General features: G+C 38.1%; 2 protein-coding genes across 2 annotated transcripts; both read left to right on the forward strand.

Annotated features, from left to right (window-relative positions):
* Positions 1-2,984: 2,984 nt before the first annotated feature.
* On the forward strand, positions 2,985-6,701 carry LOC143262794 (uncharacterized). The gene is made up of 7 exons (XM_076528262.1): positions 2,985-3,167; positions 3,222-3,600; positions 3,690-3,908; positions 4,074-4,253; positions 4,324-4,736; positions 4,920-5,215; positions 5,291-6,701. The coding sequence occupies exons 1-7, from the start codon at positions 2,985-2,987 to the stop codon at positions 6,699-6,701; spliced, it is 3,081 nt and encodes a 1,026-aa protein (XP_076384377.1).
* Positions 6,702-14,118: 7,417 nt separating this feature from the next.
* LOC143262787 (uridine 5'-monophosphate synthase-like) lies at positions 14,119-16,956 on the forward strand. Its single transcript, XM_076528258.1, has 3 exons — positions 14,119-14,311; positions 15,266-15,749; positions 15,814-16,956. The coding sequence occupies exons 1-3, from the start codon at positions 14,150-14,152 to the stop codon at positions 16,596-16,598; spliced, it is 1,431 nt and encodes a 476-aa protein (XP_076384373.1). The 5' UTR covers positions 14,119-14,149; the 3' UTR covers positions 16,599-16,956.
* The last annotated feature ends 311 nt before the right edge of the window (positions 16,957-17,267 follow it).

Below are 17,267 nucleotides of genomic sequence, written 5' to 3' on the forward strand. Positions count from 1 at the left end.
ATCTGGCCGGTCCAAGCCGATATGGGCGCAAGCCTCGGATGCGGCCGGGTCGACTCTCGACCCATGGACCACAGCAAACTGTCTGTAACGGTCACCGGTTTATAGGACTGTTTTTGTCGCTTACAAGGAATCCATATTTGTTTTACCAATATTTCGTGCAAAGTGTATTAAACGTTTCGAATGGCATATCGGTATTCACGTGATCCTGATGGACGTGCCGCAGATTCGTAGCGTCTTGTTTGAATAGAATCAACAGATTGGCACTGTCGCGAATTAAGTGCTTAGGTATTCTGCCCATCAAAATATCCTCTTATGATATTTTGATCGTCAGAAGCAACGTCGTCGAAGATCAATATCGAATCTGATCGAGCATCTGCCGGAGAGATTACGTCCACGTTGCCCGAGTAGGCAAAGTATCCTACATCCTTTCCTACGGATGGGAACAGTTTGTTGAAGTATTGATACTTCGGTTGACGAAACGAGCAAGCTAATTATTACGTTCGTTCTACCATATCCTGATAGACCGCTCTATAACGTGTTCGTTGAACATGCGACACGTCGGAACCTAGATATTCAGGGATTCCCGTACGAAACCCATTCTCTCTCTCTCTCTCTCTCTCTCTCTCTCTCTCTCTCTCTCTCTCTCTCTCTCTCTATAAATTATATATTATTTCGGTTCCGAAAAATTAGTAAATATTCTTCAGACATTCTGATATAAGGATGAACAGCGTTTTTCTGAAAATTATCACTGTCATGTGGTAACAAAAATATCGAAAGTTTATGCTCCGTGACTTGTTCATTGATTCGAACGCGGCACAGAGTCCCCCTTAAGCTGTCAAACTCAGTAGTAGGAGGACGTGTCGCTGGATCGATCGACCACGTTATGGTTCGCAGCATCGCCTCTCATTGCTGAGTGTGTTTCGTTAATAACTCGTAAACGAAGCCGCAGATTGCATTTTCGCAAAGGAAAAAGTTACTTAGAATTACCTCAGCTATCCCACATCTCCGTAATGCGAGACATTTTAGGAGCACCCTGTATTTCGAGCAGGTCAAGAAATTATTCATCGGCAACGCGGGCACGACATTTTGCCGCCATATGTTCTGCTGCTCACTTCTCTCGGCTCGGCAGGGCCGAAGCTATGGGTAACACTGTCCGACAAAATCAAACTTTTTTTCTGGGTTCCTATAGCCACTATGAAATTCTTGTAGAGCTTCACTCTCTGAACAAGAATCCGAAAACCGAATGGCTCCATCACCCTCAGTTTTTGAAAAAAACGAACTTTTGTAAAAACATAAAATTTTCGACAAAAATGAGGTATTGCATGAAAAGTTTTTACTTTTCGTTAGAAAGTTCTAATCGATCTCAAAAGATAAAGGAAATCTTTCCGAATATAGTGACATACAACTTATTAATTGCTTTTGGTCTTAAATAACTATAAATTAATGTCAAAGTTTAAAAAAGTGTCGACGTGAGCAGTTTCTGCGCAATATTTTTGTATTTTTACGAAAAGTTTTTTGTTCAGCACGAAAACTCTACCCAGGATCGGATTCTGTAGACATTTCTGAAGAAGAAACGGCCAGATAGAAGTGTCGGAACGATGTACATTTCGAGTAGGTCGAGAAAATGTTCGTCGGCAACATGTACACGACGTTTTGCCGCCATGTGCTTCGCTGCTCGCTTCTCTCTGTCCGACAGGGCCGAAGCTATGGGTAATCAACACCGATGGAGGAATCCAATGGGGCACCCACTTAGCGTGTGGGGCGTGCCATTTTTTTTTAGTACTTCAATGTGCTGTCTTCTTTTACATATTTTTATGGATAATAATCGCCAAACTGTGAATCATAAATTAAAAATGGAGAAATAATAAAAGAAAAATAATGAACAAAAAATATTCATTTTATTCTGAATCTGTTCGAATTACAAGTATATCATGTATACATTTATCATTAAAATTATAACGATAATTTATATTTAAATTATAAAAATAAAAAAAAAAAATAATCATTTTCAAAACGTTAAACTTCTTGAAACATATCGTTAAATATATATTTAAATATTTATTTACTTATATGGCGTAGAAGTCAAAATTATGCTAGTGTTAGAATATACTTTCGTTACCAACTCCAAATACTCTGGTGTGATTTTTTGTGTGAAATATATATCACAGTTTGGTGATTATTATTAACAGAAATATGTAAAAAAAAAGAACATTGAAATACTAAAAAAATTCAAATATTATTTACGAAAAGTGGGTGCCCCATTGGATCCCTCCATCGGTGTTGATTACGCATAGCTTCGACCCTGCCGGACAGAGAGAAGCGAGCAGCGAAGGACATGGCGGCAAAACGTCGTGCACATGTTGCCGACGAACATTTTCTCGATCCATTCGAAATGTACATCGTTCCGACACTTTTACCGGGCCGTTCCTTCTTCAAAAATGTCTACAGAATCCGATCCTGGGTAGAGTTTTCGTGCTGAACAAAAAACTTTTCGTAAAAATACAAAAATATTGCGCAGAAACAGCTCACGTCGACACTTTTTTAAACTTTCACATTAATTTATTGCTATTTAGGATCAAAAACAATTAATAAATTGCATGCCACTATATTCGGGAAACTCTCCTCTATCTTTTAACACCAATTAGAACCTTCTAACGTTTATACTTTTCATGCAATACCTCATTTTTGTCGAAAATTTTGGGTTTGTACAAAAGTTCGTTTATTTAAAAAACTGAGGGTGATGGAGCAATTCGGTTTTCGGATTCTTGTTCAGGAAGTGAAGCTCTACAAGAATTTCATAGTGGCTATAGAAACCCAGAAAAAAAGTTTGATTTTGTGTTGTGTGTGTGTGTGTGTGTGTGTGTGTGTGTCGGACAGTGTTATTAGGGACAGCGATCGTTACCTTTGTAGCTCGCGATAAGAGTGAACACGATTGTCGTGTGCTGTTAGACAGCGGTTCACAAACAAATTTCATAACCGAAAGAATGGCCGATAAGCTACAATTGAGAAAACGGGAAATAGATTCTTCGGTAGGTGGAATTGCCAATGTCGAGACCCGCGTCAAATATCTGGTCAATGCCGTAATTAAATCACGCACCACCCAATTTAATGATACGGTAACTTTAGTGACGCTTCCTTCCATCACTGGAATGCTACCTTTGCGCCAGGTAAAACGTACCGAAATTGATATTCCGACCGAAATAATGTTAGCTGATCCTTAGTTCAATATTCCGGGCCCAATAGATGCAATTCTCGGGAATCAACTGTTTTTCACACTTTTATGTTTGGGTCGAATCAAACTTTGTGCACAAAATATTATCATTCAAGAAACATTAGTAGGTTGGATAGTCACGGGAGCTACAACCAAACAAGAACAAGTAGCAAAGGGAAAATCCTCAAGATCACTGCACGCATCCTCCTTAGACAATGCGCTAACAAAGTTTTGGGAGATAGAAGAAATAGCAGAGCGCAAAAATTTATCTAGCGAAGAACAGGCATGTGAAAATCACTTCGTAGAAAATACAGTTCGCGATGTACATGGACGCTATATCGTGCGCTTGCCATTTAACGATAGGAAGAATTTCATAGGCGAATCTCGAGGTCTTGCTCTCAAGAGATTTTATTCACTCGAACGCAAATTCTGCAAAGACCCTGATATCTTCTTACACATTATAAACAATTCCTGTCAGAATATCTAGCATTAGGCCACATGACAGAAATCAGTGATGCACGAGATGGCAAGGAGTTTTACTTACCACACCACGCGGTAATAAAGGAGTGCAGCTTCACTACTAAGGTCAAGGTAGTTTTCGATGCCTCGGCTAAATCCTCATCGGGCGTATCCTTAAATGACGCACTTTTGGTCGGTCCCACCATTCAAGATAACTTATGGGCAATTTTACTACGATGTTCGTCCTGACAGCAGACATAGAAAAAATTTTTAAGGCAGATTAAAATGCATCCCGATGATGCGAAATTTCAAAAAATATTATGGCGCGATTCGAAGGAAGAGTCAATCAAAACGTTCCAATTAAATACGGTCACGTATGAAACCGCTTCGGCTCCTTTTTTAGCGGTACGATGTCTACAGCAACTAGCCGAAGATGAACAGATCAGATTTCCGAATGCGTCGCGAACCTTTAAAGAAGATTTCTATGTCGATGATTTGCTCACCGGCGCATCTACCTTCAATGAAGCAATCAACTTACGCAATGAGTTGATTGATTTAGCTGGAAATGGGGGCTTCCAACTACGTCAATGGGCGTCAAATAACCATAAGTTGATTAGCGATTGACGATGACGATCGACAAGCGATATGCTTAGATCTCAGTCAGACAAAGAAAACTCTGGGAGTTTTTTGGAATCCATCCAGTGATTCCGTAACTTACGCGGTGAACTCCTTTAGCGAAACTAGACTCACTAAGCGACTAGTTTTATCTCAAATAGCGCAATTATTCGACCCCCTTGGACTTCTCGGTCCCGTGATTATACGGGCAAAAATAATTATGCAAGACATTTGGAAGTCGAAAGTCACTTGGGATCAACCAATTCCGCAGGATATAGCCGAGGTGTGGTTAGAAACCAGAAATGAACTGGCTCAATTAGACAATTTTTCGTGCCCTCGGAGGGTAATGTTAGAAACCTCACGAGAAATACAACTCCACGGCTACTGCGATGCTAGTGAAAGGACCTACGGCGCTTGCATATACATTCGTACCCTAGACCACTCAGGTAGGGTACGGGTATCTCTATTATGCGCAAAATCCAAAGTAGCCCCTCTTAAAATCCTATCATTACCGCGGTTAGAGCTTTGCGCGGCTAGGTTATTAACGCGATTGTATAAGGAGGTAGCGAAGGCGTTGACCAATATAACTTTTGACGCGATTAGGTTTTGGTCAGATTCAACTATTGTGTTGCAGTGGATTAGGACAGCTCCACATTTGCTGAAAACCTTTGTAGCCAATAGAGACAGCGAAATTCAAACAGACTCGGACCCACGTAACTGGATGCACGTATCAGGACGTGATAATCCAGCAGATTATATTTCTCGCGGACAATTGGCATCCACATTTATGAATAATAAGGTATGGCTAAACGGTCCTGCGTGGCTCTCCCTAGACGAATGCTTTTGGCCACAATTGGACATTCCGCAAAGAGAAATTCTCGAGCGGAAAACCACAATAACGTTCCTTGCACGAGAAGGGACGAATGACCTGTTAACGCGATACTCTTCCATTGCGCGACTTAATAGAATTGTAGCTTACACACTACGATTCATTCACAATTGTAGATCGAAAAACAGACTTACGGGAAATTTATCAACTACAGAAATTCGCAAGGCGCATTTAGTTATCATTAAACAAGCCCAGTTAGAGGCATTTCCGATAGAAATAAACTGTTTGGAACGAAAAACAGCTATGCCCAAAGGGAGCAGAATATTAAATTTAAATCCATTCCTCGATCAGGATAAGCTTCTACGAGTAGGAGGTCGGCTAAGACATGCCCCATTAAGTTACTGTCAAAAACACCCATTGTTATTACCCCATAGGCACCATATTACAAATTTGATAATTGAAAGCGAGCATCTACGTCACTGGCACGCAGGCACACAGGCAACTCTTAATGCGGTCCGACAAATTTATTGGCCAATAGATGGAATGAGAGCCACAAAGAACGTCATACACAAATGTATAAGGTGTTTTAGAGTAAAACCAAAGGTCCCAGCATATATAATGGGCGACTTACCCAAGAATAGAGTCACCAGGGCACGACCGTTTCAAAACGTAGGCGTGGATTATTGTGGTCCATTTTTTATAAAGGAAAAAAAGGTTCGTAATCGTTGCAAAATCAAGACGTACGTAGCGATTTTTGTATGCTTCGTGACCAAGGCCGTTCATCTAGAACTTACATCGGACCTTACCACTGAATCTTGCTTAGGAGCATTCAAGCGATTCTTTGCCAGAAGAGGAAAGGCCACGAACATTTACTCCGACAACGGCACTAATTTCGTCGGCGCCAAGAACGAAATTACAGAAGTTCAAAGATTTCTCAGCTCCAACGAGCACAATAGTAAAATTAATCGTTTTTTATCGGACCAGGGAATTAATTGGCACTTCTCTCCGCCTCGGTCTCCACACTTTGGTGGATTATGGGAGGCCGCCGTAAAGTCTTTTAAAGGACATTTGTACAAAACTATAGGAAACGAGCTGTTCACATTCGAGCAACTGAACACCTATATTATCGAAGTAGAAGCCATATTGAATTCCCGTCCCCTAACTCCCCTCTCCTCAGATCCGAACGATCTTACTGCTTTATCACCCAGTCACTTCCTAATAGGTGATTCGTTAATGCAACTCCCTGAGTACGATTTGCGAGACACACCCGTTAACAAACTTTCGTCATGGCAACACATCCAGCGAGTGAAACAACACTTCTGGAATCGGTGGAGTAATGAATATTTACAGACGCTGCACACCAGAAACAAATGGCATATCCCGAATGACACCCAGCACAAGAAGGGTACATTGGTGATCATCCGGGAAGACAACACACCTCCGTTAACCTGGAAACTAGGACGGATCATTGACATTTGTCCAGGCCGGGACAAAATAGTGAGAGTCGCGACTGTCAAGACGGCCCAGGGGACCTACCAGCGGGCCATTAAAAAATTGTCCCCACTTCCCATTGATGACCCGGAATAAGATAATACACCCAAACACCGTTAGAACTTGTAATCACTCAGAAATTTGTGAATACTTATTCCCATTATGTATACATGCGTATTAGTGTAACTAGAGTTAAGTTAGGACAGTAGTATTGTCAATCATTCGTTACAACGACAAACTAGACCAGCCCTCTTCAAATGTAAATTGAGCGGTACACTATCAATTTAGTAATTTCGAACGTAACCGTTCAAGGTGGTCGGTATGTTAGTGCACAGCACTAATGTCTTTATGACACGGACGTGCATCACCGGCTGTTTTTCGAGACCAGGTTTTTTGAGAAATCGTTTCTCTCGGTCTCGATGGCCGGGACTAGTTATAAAGAAGGAAAGGTTCCGAAGGGTCAGCCTGGCATTGTTTTATGACGGTCATGCCTGGAGGAACTTTCCTGTCTTTGCCGGGGCCTTGCGGCCGTCTGCTTTGAAACGGACTAGCTGATTGGCTATTGCCAAAATCGGGCAGGACCAATCGGCGAATAGTGTAGGTGCGTTGGAGGGATGGTAGTCTGCTACGAGCGAGGGTATTCTCTGATAGAGCACCAGAGTTGTAATAGAAGTCGTAGCATCAAGACATCCTGACCAAGGGTGTACTGTAGTCAGGGGCTCAATACAAAATAGCAGGCAAAATCCGGTTCTTTATTTTATACAGTCCACAAATATAGTGTCATAATTCGTCGCTATTATTGACGACGCTGTGACGCCCCAACATATGTGATGTTAGTGATTACCCCTTCAATAAACAGTCTCTATGTTCCATTCAACAACTTGTTGACAACATTAAAACTTTAACTTGTTTACTTACTATAATAATTCTTGACGAATTACCTGACTAAATGCAATAAATAAAAGCTCTATCAAACGTAACAGTACTTCATACAACGTTACGAGGAAAAAAGGAAAAATATTACTTTCATGCATAAAAAAACATTAAATGTCTGTTATACCCTGTCAGACATGTCTGGTTCGACCAAATGCATGTAAAACGCTTGCTAGTGTACTCTGCGTAAAAATTTATATCAATTTGGTGCAAAACCACTGCTTTTGGACAAAATCCCTGACGTAATACGGACACAGATGGCTCGGCATTTGGAAGCAGACGCATTGCACTGCCAAATTAATGGCGAACTTGGCGCAATCTTATAGCGAAACATTTTGTTTGAAGAGGACAAGTCGGTAGCACTTATGTGTCAGATGTAGCAGTGCTATAAGGTTTGTCCTCGATTTATTTGATACAACAGCGTGCGGTAGGATTCTGTACTGTACTAATTCTACGGATAAATTTCCTTATGGAGAACTAATGGGTGGCTTACGGTACTTATTGTCAGCAACTAAAACTTGTCCCGACATTGCATTCGCGATAAATTATTCTAGCAGATCTACAGAAAAACTGGCAAAACAAGATGTATCAAATGTAAGGAGACTTTTAAGACAATCGAACATACATAGAACATACATAGAAAATACAATATATAAATTTACGTATATATGCATGTGCTCAGCTTTGCCCAATAATTCTTAATGAACTCCTAGAGAAGTATAATGAAATGGACTTACCAGAGATGAACTCATTGATATATGTAGATGCCACCTACTACTAGCAACTCAGTAATTCAACAACCTGACGTCGTATGCGCATTCACCAATTCCATTATCAATTATAGTTACAGCACGACCTACGAATCGTAATAGAAATTAGTACAAGGTTTACATGGAATCTTCAAAACATAAAGAGCAAAGGATATAAGATTATTAAAAGAACAAAGAAGCACATTTAGAGTGCAATATAAGTTCAAAATTTGATAACTAGTATCGTGTCTCATTAGGCTTATAAAGTATACACTATATTTGACTTGGAAATGCTCTTAAGTAATTAAAAAACTGTGGTTTATATTATTTTGTCCTAAATTTGGCTTCTGCGATACTATTTTGTCTACATACATTTGTACAATCATAAAATTATGTGTTTAACATCCATACACAAATCTACTGAAAATAATGACTCATTATTTATTTTAGTACAGGATTTCCCAGAGAAATAACTGCCCCTTTCAAACCTTGCAATCGCGGAGGTGAGATAATTCTTAACCAATTATGTACGTTTATTTAACCCATACAAGACAAATATTACTATGATCACACAAAAATATTATAATGCAGGAAATATATATATATTATAAAATAATTAAAATGATCAGAGATAGAGAGAGAGAGAGAGAGAGAGAGAGAGAGAAACTGACATAAATGATAGTGAAAGATTACCTTACTCCATCGAAGTGATAATTATCAGTCTTGATGAGTGCCTAGAAATTATATCTGTCTTGAGATTTGTAAAACTCTGCCAAGTATCTAAAATACATTAAAAAAATTAATATTTTGCGAAAATTCATTTTACACCCTGATAGAAAATTCTAATTTACAATTATTATGATTGTCATTTCTTAAATTTTAATAATAACAACAAAATTTTCAACTCAAAAGTAATAAAAATCATTAGAAGTAGAAAATAATAGAAAAAAAAAATCAACAAGTTCAATAAGTATAAAGCATGGCATTACAGTTGACTAGGACATTTGAAACTTACACAGATTATTTGAAAATTCTATTACATTACCTAGTTCACAGGATTTTTCCGAGGGGAAAATGCGAGAAAAATATCGAATTTGAACCACTACACCACCGAGTAAGTAACGCGTAGTAAAAATCGAGAAATTTCGAAAAATGCAATTTACATATCCGCGCTGCGAATAATAGAAAATGAAAGATAATGCTTCGGTTATTAATTTCTGTATCACTCACGGCAACACACTGACTTTATTGTACAAAATATTAATTGTTGAAGGAAGCACTCACCTGTAGCTGCGTACGGCTTGCCGGTCGGTAAGAGACAGCAACTCTCTGTTGGATTGTAGACACTAGGTGCTACGTTGTTCGGTTTGAAGAAGGCAACAATAACAAATATGGCTAGCCTCACCGTTTCGTCAGCCAATCGTACGCAAATCTTTTGGAAATGCGGAAAAATACATTTCTCGGCATAAAATTGCGAGAAAATCACGAAAATGATGGGAAACGTCGCATGAAAACGCTAAAAAAGCACAGTCCCTTTGATTTTACGAGAATATGTTGGAATATGCGCCATATATTAAAACTAATTACATCATCTGTGTACGGTTGAATGTATGCGTAAATTAATAGGTATGTGTGTATAAGAACGCTTTATTATGATCGCCGTTTTGCTCGTCCTTGTTTCAACAGCGATAGATTTCTACAGTTCTAGCAAATATGAAATTGTACATTTCTGCGTATAAAGTTGTAGCGACCAGTCGGCGCACATAAAAAGGATTTATTTCTCGTGCAAACGACTAGCGTATTTATGACTCTCCTTCGAAAAGGCTATTTTTGAGTGAGCTGTTTTCTGTCCAGATGGCAATAAGTCAGTAGAGTTTTTTACCTAATTCTCGATAGTCAACGAGACCGTCATAAATAACCGGAAATTCCGAAGGGCACGCAAAACGGACCCGAACGCCGGACGTCCGAGCGCAACAGCCCTGAGGAAAAGCCCGGCCGTTACATCACAAAAAACGCAACCACTCCGATCACCACGCGGTCCCAAAACAGGACGCGCTCAGGGCGTAAGGGACAAGGCGGTGAGAAGGAAATGGACAACGCTGATTGGGAAAACCCATTCGCGGGTCAACCAATCAGGAGGTGTCCAGAGCCCTTGCCGGGGGCAAACTACTAGTATAAAAAGAGCGGTAGTTAGACGCTCGCCCTGATATATCTCGGACGGAAAAAGACTTGTAAGCGTGTGGTACGCGCAACGCCGTTACTCTTACTACGACGATACGCTGCCCGAAGTGACTCTGCGCGATTTTTTCTAATAAAGTTAGTAGTTACACCGCACGCAACAATTATTTATCCGAACACCCCCAATAACCAAAAAGTCATTGCCTTCTCTATAACCAAAATCGAACAACATACGGTATATACGAATTATGTAATTTATTTTAAAAAATGAAAAAGAATAAAAAAAATTAATACTTCGTTGTCGCATTTTTAAGTTAAAAAGAAATAATTATTTTGATAAACAACACGAAAATCGAGCCGAGATGCGAAGTAACTTGCAATTACCGCTGAAACGCTCTATAAAAATTGTAAAACCTATCTTTGTCTTTGTTTCATAAAGATTTTGAATAAAAGTATCATGAAAAAGTCTAGAAAAATCACAAGAATACAGAAAATATGTTTAAATTTCTATTATTAATGGTTGGTTATTTTCACGACCACCATAGCGTGATTGTACACTTCTGGATCGGTGAAGATCGGTTACAAAAATGGACCACACAATTGTCTTTGATAAAGATGAATAGGTGAATTTCTTTTATTGCATCGTACAGTACTTGTGTCGCGTAGAACAAAAGACTAAAAAGTAAATTCATTACATTACAAGATCATGTTACAAACGGCATAAAAATTATATGTCGCGACCATCGCGGTACATCCGGCCAAGTAGTGATTCTAGACGGAAAAGTAAGTCCAGAAAAAAGAATAACGTTTTTTCATTAAAGGCTGTGTTCTCGAGCGCACTGCGGTGAAATGTGAGTCAAGTTCGCGAAGTTTGGAATTGGTATGTCGTGGCCGGCACAACTATATGATTTCCATTAAGTAGTATTATTTTTCAACATAGTTTTTCTCGGAAACGAGCCTTGAATGAAAAAATGTTATTCCCTTTGCCCCACTTATTTTCGCATGTAGAATCAATGTCCGGCCTGTTATACCACGATTTCGGGGATACACTAATCAATTTTTATCTTTTTTAATATCGTCTCTTACGCAAAGGACTGGAATTGTACTGTTTTTGCAACGCAGTATCGTCGAGGAAAATTTCCGGACATTAAAATCCGCGACACGAATATCCGTCAAACGTTCTCTACGTGGGCACGAAACAACATCACGACACAAGAATCATCTTGCGATTGCGAAAATTTTACTCGGAATCTAATTCACTTAAAATTTCAGCTACTGATTATTATGCAAGAGGTGGACATCTTCATAGTGGAATCTTGACTTGAATCCGATAATGAGATCAACTTCACTCGTTTTGTTACATTTAGAAAGGACAGAACTTATGCCAGGGGCGAAGGAATTATTATTTTCGTCCTTAAGAGACATTTGCTGAATTGTGCAATATTTCACCTGATCAATCGGTTGAAATGTGCGGATAACCAACTTTTGATTTGATTATTTGTTATAGAGTTCCAGGACATGTCCTTTCGGAATTCCAATGGGACGAAATTTTTTACAACTTTAAGATAAATAACTGCTATTTAGTTTTACGGTTTTTAATACACTGAGGTCAGTATTGCTACTCATAAATCGGTAAAGTATCCTGAGTTTCTCAGCTCATTTTCATGAATTTAGTCACAGCGTTTATCTTGTATATTTCATTTCTACTACCAATGTTGAATATTATATGGAGGCAATAAGAGTATTAATCGTACAGAATATATTTTCTCTCTCACTCTCTCTCTCTCTCTCTCTCACTCTCTCTCTCTCTCTCTCTCTCTCTCTCTCTCTCTCTTGCAGATGGTATTTATAACATTAATAAATTTATACACTTTACAATGATAGCATCCTTTTTAGAACTTAACGAATAATATTAATTTTTACGAACGATGTTGAATGGGAGACAATGGAAAATGGGTAACTGATTTAATATTAGGATTATTGAAAGGATGACCCAAGTGACGAATACAAAGCGACGGTGTATACATGCGCAGATCCCATGTATAACGTCGTGAGGTGGTTTAACCCCGAATAGGCATCGGACTCGTCAATATAAAAACAGCCGACACGCACGCGGCGGGAGGTGAACGTTGAAGACGATACGGCTAATTCAAAATTAGCACAGTTGACATAATTTTAAACAATCTATTTATTTTTAAATAGTTTGTACAATTTGCACACGTATATAGGATTTAAACGGAAATTAATACTTTTGGCAAATTTTCTAAAGCAATCCTTTTTCTTTTCTTTTTAAATACTTTGTTGGCTTAGGCGCTTTTTTGATAAGATTTCATTTTTTATACGTTGCACCTCTCAAACGTTTACCCAACAAACATCTCACCATGCAATAAGATTATTTTTATTTCTAACATAACGAGTTTTTTCTAGGAGTAATAGAGATTATGGATTCTTGACCAACATTCACGAAGAAGTCACATTTCGCGCTTGAAAAAGATGCTCATATTTTAAGCTGAGGAACTCGGGATACTTTACCGATTCATAATTAGGCCAATGTGTACGTTTGATAACAAGTTTGAAAGACTTTTCGATATAATAATTTTTCCGTGTATTAACACAAACACAAACAGGATAATGATCCCCCCACGTTTCGTCCTGAACTTCAGCATCAACTTTATTTTCAAAATTCACGCTAAAAAACTTCTATTAATTAACTTCTTCAATTCTACGTCTATGGCACTCGATTTTTCGCACATAATTTCTGTCTATTGAAATTAAAACACACATGGTCCCCGAAAGCATGATCAACAAAGCGATATTTAAATTAATAAGGATAACCTGTTGCACATAGCTATTTTTATTTCGTATTATATTTCATTCAAGTGTACAGTTCATTCTAGGATAAGAATAAATAATGAAATAACTACAGATTAATATTGTCTGACGTTAAAGATGTAGGATTAGGTATTCTGGCACTGCGTGATCGGAACGCTAGCTTCTCACCTATGTAATCGCTGTCGGAAAGCGGCTCGCAAGGAAGAGATAAGTCGTAAGTGTTGACTCGAGTGAGAAAGTGAGTTAACTCGAGCGTGCACGTTAAAGGGGTTAAAGGAAATAAAGAAATATATTATTGATATACTCGATATGTTTACTTAACACACCCTACGGATTTTTATATCTGCTCAAACCTATTGAAATTTACAAGCGAAGATATTACCTTAGAATTTTTCCATTTCCATCTTTTATAATGCAAGTGCGTCCTACAATAAAACTGAATTTTGAGGGAGAAATTTTCAATCTTTGAGGATGAAATTGGAGGGCAAGAATTTTAACAGAATCTAATTATTTACAAAGTTTCCATTGTTCGATCATTTTAGAGTTTGAGAGCTTCACTTGTTTGCCACAGGTGGAGTATTTATACTTTGATATCTGCAGCAAAGCGATTACATAGGTGAGAAGCTGCCGTTCCGATCACGCAGTGCCAGAAAACCTAATCCCTCATCGTTAACGTTAAAATTGTTATTAATCTGTACGTATTGCATAATTTATTCTTATCCTAAAATGAACTGTACACTTGAATGAAATATAATACGAAATAGAAACAGCTATGTGCAACAGGTTAAATATCGCTCTGTGCATCATGCTTTCAGGGAGCACGCGGTGTTTTAATTTCAATAGACAGAAATCATGTGCGAAAAATCGAGTGCCATGGACGTAGAATTGAAGAAGTTAGCCATTTCACTTTTTGAGATCGACGCGATCAAATTTGGAGAATTTGTGACCAAAGTTGGTTTGAAAAGTCCAGTGTATTTTGACTTGAGAGTAATAATCTCTCAGCCAAAAGTTATGGTATGAGTAATTTATAAATTCTATCAAGCATACTCTGTCATTTGTATAATTTTTAACCCTTAAATGCATGATTTTTTGTTTTGAATTTTAAAAAATTGTTTTTTATAGGAATGTAGTCATAGGTTACGTAAAAAATAAATAAAAAAATCTAGGTAATAATATTGAGTATTTATTTTGAAAAAAAGTTGTACGTAGACTTTTGGCAAAAATATGCGTTTATTACGAAAATTATTGTAGACGTAAACAAATGGTCATGTATTTATATTATCTATTAGTATAGGAATCAAATGCAACATCAAACATTCATAGCTTATCTGACAACAGATGAGAAGTAATTTTCTCTCTCTCTCTTTTTCAATTAGATAAATCACTCATTTATAGGAAACTCAAAAAAAGAAAATATCTCTTCAAGTAACACATTGAAGGTTACCACCCACCACATTCAAATGTCAAAAAATATATAACTTACTCGCCAAAAGTAATGTCAAGTCTTTTATTTCACACATGGTCTATTTTCTATTGTTGTCAACGTGTGTTCGGAAACGCACATACTCAGGTTTTTGAATAAAATTAAGTTGAACTAGAATGTAGACAATTGGCAAAAATATGCATTTAAGGGTTAATAAATAAGAGCCTTACCTTTAGAAAATATTGTTTGTTTAATGAATACACCAAAATATTTCTAAATAATCCACTTCCAAAAGTACGTAAATGAACCCGCTATCAAAAATGCGCGCCAATTGGTATAACGTCAGAAAGATACAAATATTGAAGTCAAATGTAATTATTTTAGTTAATTTTTGATAAGTCAATGGACAAAGGAATCACTGCCATTCAGCCAAATGTATCGATATCAAAACTGTTGTCGGGTATCCGCGCAAAAAGTTATTGATTCATTTTTGGGACTCTATGCATTTAAGGGTTAAATTGTTTATATTCCTTGATATTTCGAAGGCTCAACTGGCGAAGGCACTGTGGAGACTGTCAGAGGACCGTGGAAACGTATCTCAGATCTGTGGTGTACCTTACACTGCTTTACCATTAGCTACTTTGATATCTGTCGATTTTAATATCCCCATGTTAATCAAAAGAAAAGAGGAAAAGGCATATGGCACAAAGAAAATGATAGAAGGCCATTTTAAATTAGGAGATAATTGTGTGATCATTGAGGATGTAGTCACTAGCGGCAGCAGTATCCTAGAGACTGTACAAACTTTAAGGAAAGAGGGTTTGAAGGTAACAGATGCTCTTGTAGTGATTGACAGAGAACAGGGTGGCAAAAAGAATATTGAAGCTGATGGTATAAACATGTGGAGTTTGTACTCGGTCACCAGTCTCTTGGCTTACCTCGTGGAAGCCGACAAGATTACGCCAACGATAAGAAAAGATGTACTAAACTACTTGTCGCTATCTCAAGCTCCTGTTATCGTTAATCAAGGTAAATAACATTTTACGCAGCGTCATTTTCTGCTTCATAGAATATTAAATAGCTTCTTTTAAAGTTCCAGAATGCAGACTGAAAATACCATTTTACTGTCGCGCTAATAAGGCTACAAACGAGATTGCATCTAAAATATTCAATCTAATGGAAACAAAAGAATCTACTTTGTGCTTGGCAGCAGACTTGACCAAAGCAGACTCTATTTTACAATTAGCAAATTTGGTAGGACCACACATTGTGGTACTAAAAACGCACGTAGATATAGTAGAAGACTTCAGCTGCGATTTTATAAAGCGTTTGCAAGATTTGGCTAAGAAGCACGATTTTCTTTTAATGGAGGACCGGAAGTTCGCGGATATCGGCAACACGGTGTCTTTGCAATACCAAAAGGGTATTTACAAAATTGCGGAATGGGCAGATATTGTTACTGTGCATGCGATAGCAGGAAAGAGCATAGTAGATGGATTAAAAAATGCGTTAGGAAATGTTAACGAACCGCGTGGTATTTTTATATTGGCGCAGATGTCCTCTAAAGGCGCGTTAACAAATGACGAGTACGTTCGGCACGCAGTGTCGATCGCACAAAATTCGAACATAGTCGCTGGCATCGTTTGTCAGTCGAATATATTCACGAATCCAGGTCTCGTTCAGCTGACCCCTGGAGTGAAGCTCGGCCATAGTTCCGACAATTTCGGTCAACAGTACAATACTCCAGAATCTGTTGTAAAATCTGGAGCAGATTTAGCTGTTGTTGGTAGAGGTATCACCGAGGCAAAGGACAAGTTAGCTGCCGCGTTGGAATATAAGAAGGAACTTTGGACTGCTTACAAAAAACGATTGAAATAAAAAGTATTTTCCAATTATAAACTAATAGCATCATCCATGCAGCCTATCCCTTGCAAACCGTTGTTCTTCGACTTGGCCTGCAACATGGTCGAGTTTCCGGATTTGAGTGAGAAATTGGGAGATCAAGCCAAGAAGGGCGGCCAGGCTGGACTCGCAGGATTCGTTAAAGGTTTACGGGGCTGGGGAAATAAATGAAACAAGTCTATTTTAAGCGAAAGATACTGGATTTTTGATGTTATCGCACGTGGTGCGGTAATGCGTTTTTAGAAAGGCTCTCAAATATCTCGATGAGCATCGAGTTTTCAGTTATACAAACAGCAATATTGATTAAAGGAAATAAAGAAATATATTATTGATATACTCGATATGTTTACTTAACACACCCTACGGATTTTTATATCTGCTCAAACCTATTGAAATTTACAAGCGAAGATATTACCTTAGAATTTTTCCATTTCCATCTTTTATAATGCAAGTGCGTCCTACAATAAAACTGAATTTTGAGGGAGAAATTTTCAATCTTTGAGGATGAAATTGGAGGGCAAGAATTTTAACAGAATCTAATTATTTACAAAGTTTCCATTGTTCGATCATTTTAGAGTTTGAGAGCTTCACTTGTTTGCCACAGGTGGAGTATTTATACTTTGATATCTGCAGCAAAGCGATTAC

The sequence above is a fragment of the Megalopta genalis genome, unplaced genomic scaffold (assembly GCF_051020955.1).
Source record: "Megalopta genalis isolate 19385.01 unplaced genomic scaffold, iyMegGena1_principal scaffold0222, whole genome shotgun sequence".
Taxonomy (NCBI): Eukaryota; Metazoa; Arthropoda; class Insecta; order Hymenoptera; family Halictidae; genus Megalopta; species Megalopta genalis.

Bases quoted from the DNA above. Each gene is read 5' to 3' on its own strand.
- LOC143262794 (XM_076528262.1), top strand. From the start codon at position 2,985: ATGGCCGATAAGCTACAATTGAGAAAACGGGAAATAGATTCTTCGGTA. The intron at 3,168-3,221 runs GTAAAACGTACC...GCTGATCCTTAG, and splicing joins GAATGCTACCTTTGCGCCAG to TTCAATATTCCGGGCCCAAT. The intron at 3,601-3,689 runs GTCTTGCTCTCA...AATTCCTGTCAG, and splicing joins TTTCATAGGCGAATCTCGAG to AATATCTAGCATTAGGCCAC.
- LOC143262787 (XM_076528258.1), top strand. From the start codon at position 14,150: ATGTGCGAAAAATCGAGTGCCATGGACGTAGAATTGAAGAAGTTAGCC. The intron at 14,312-15,265 runs GTATGAGTAATT...GATATTTCGAAG, and splicing joins TCTCTCAGCCAAAAGTTATG to GCTCAACTGGCGAAGGCACT. The intron at 15,750-15,813 runs GTAAATAACATT...CTTCTTTTAAAG, and splicing joins TCCTGTTATCGTTAATCAAG to TTCCAGAATGCAGACTGAAA.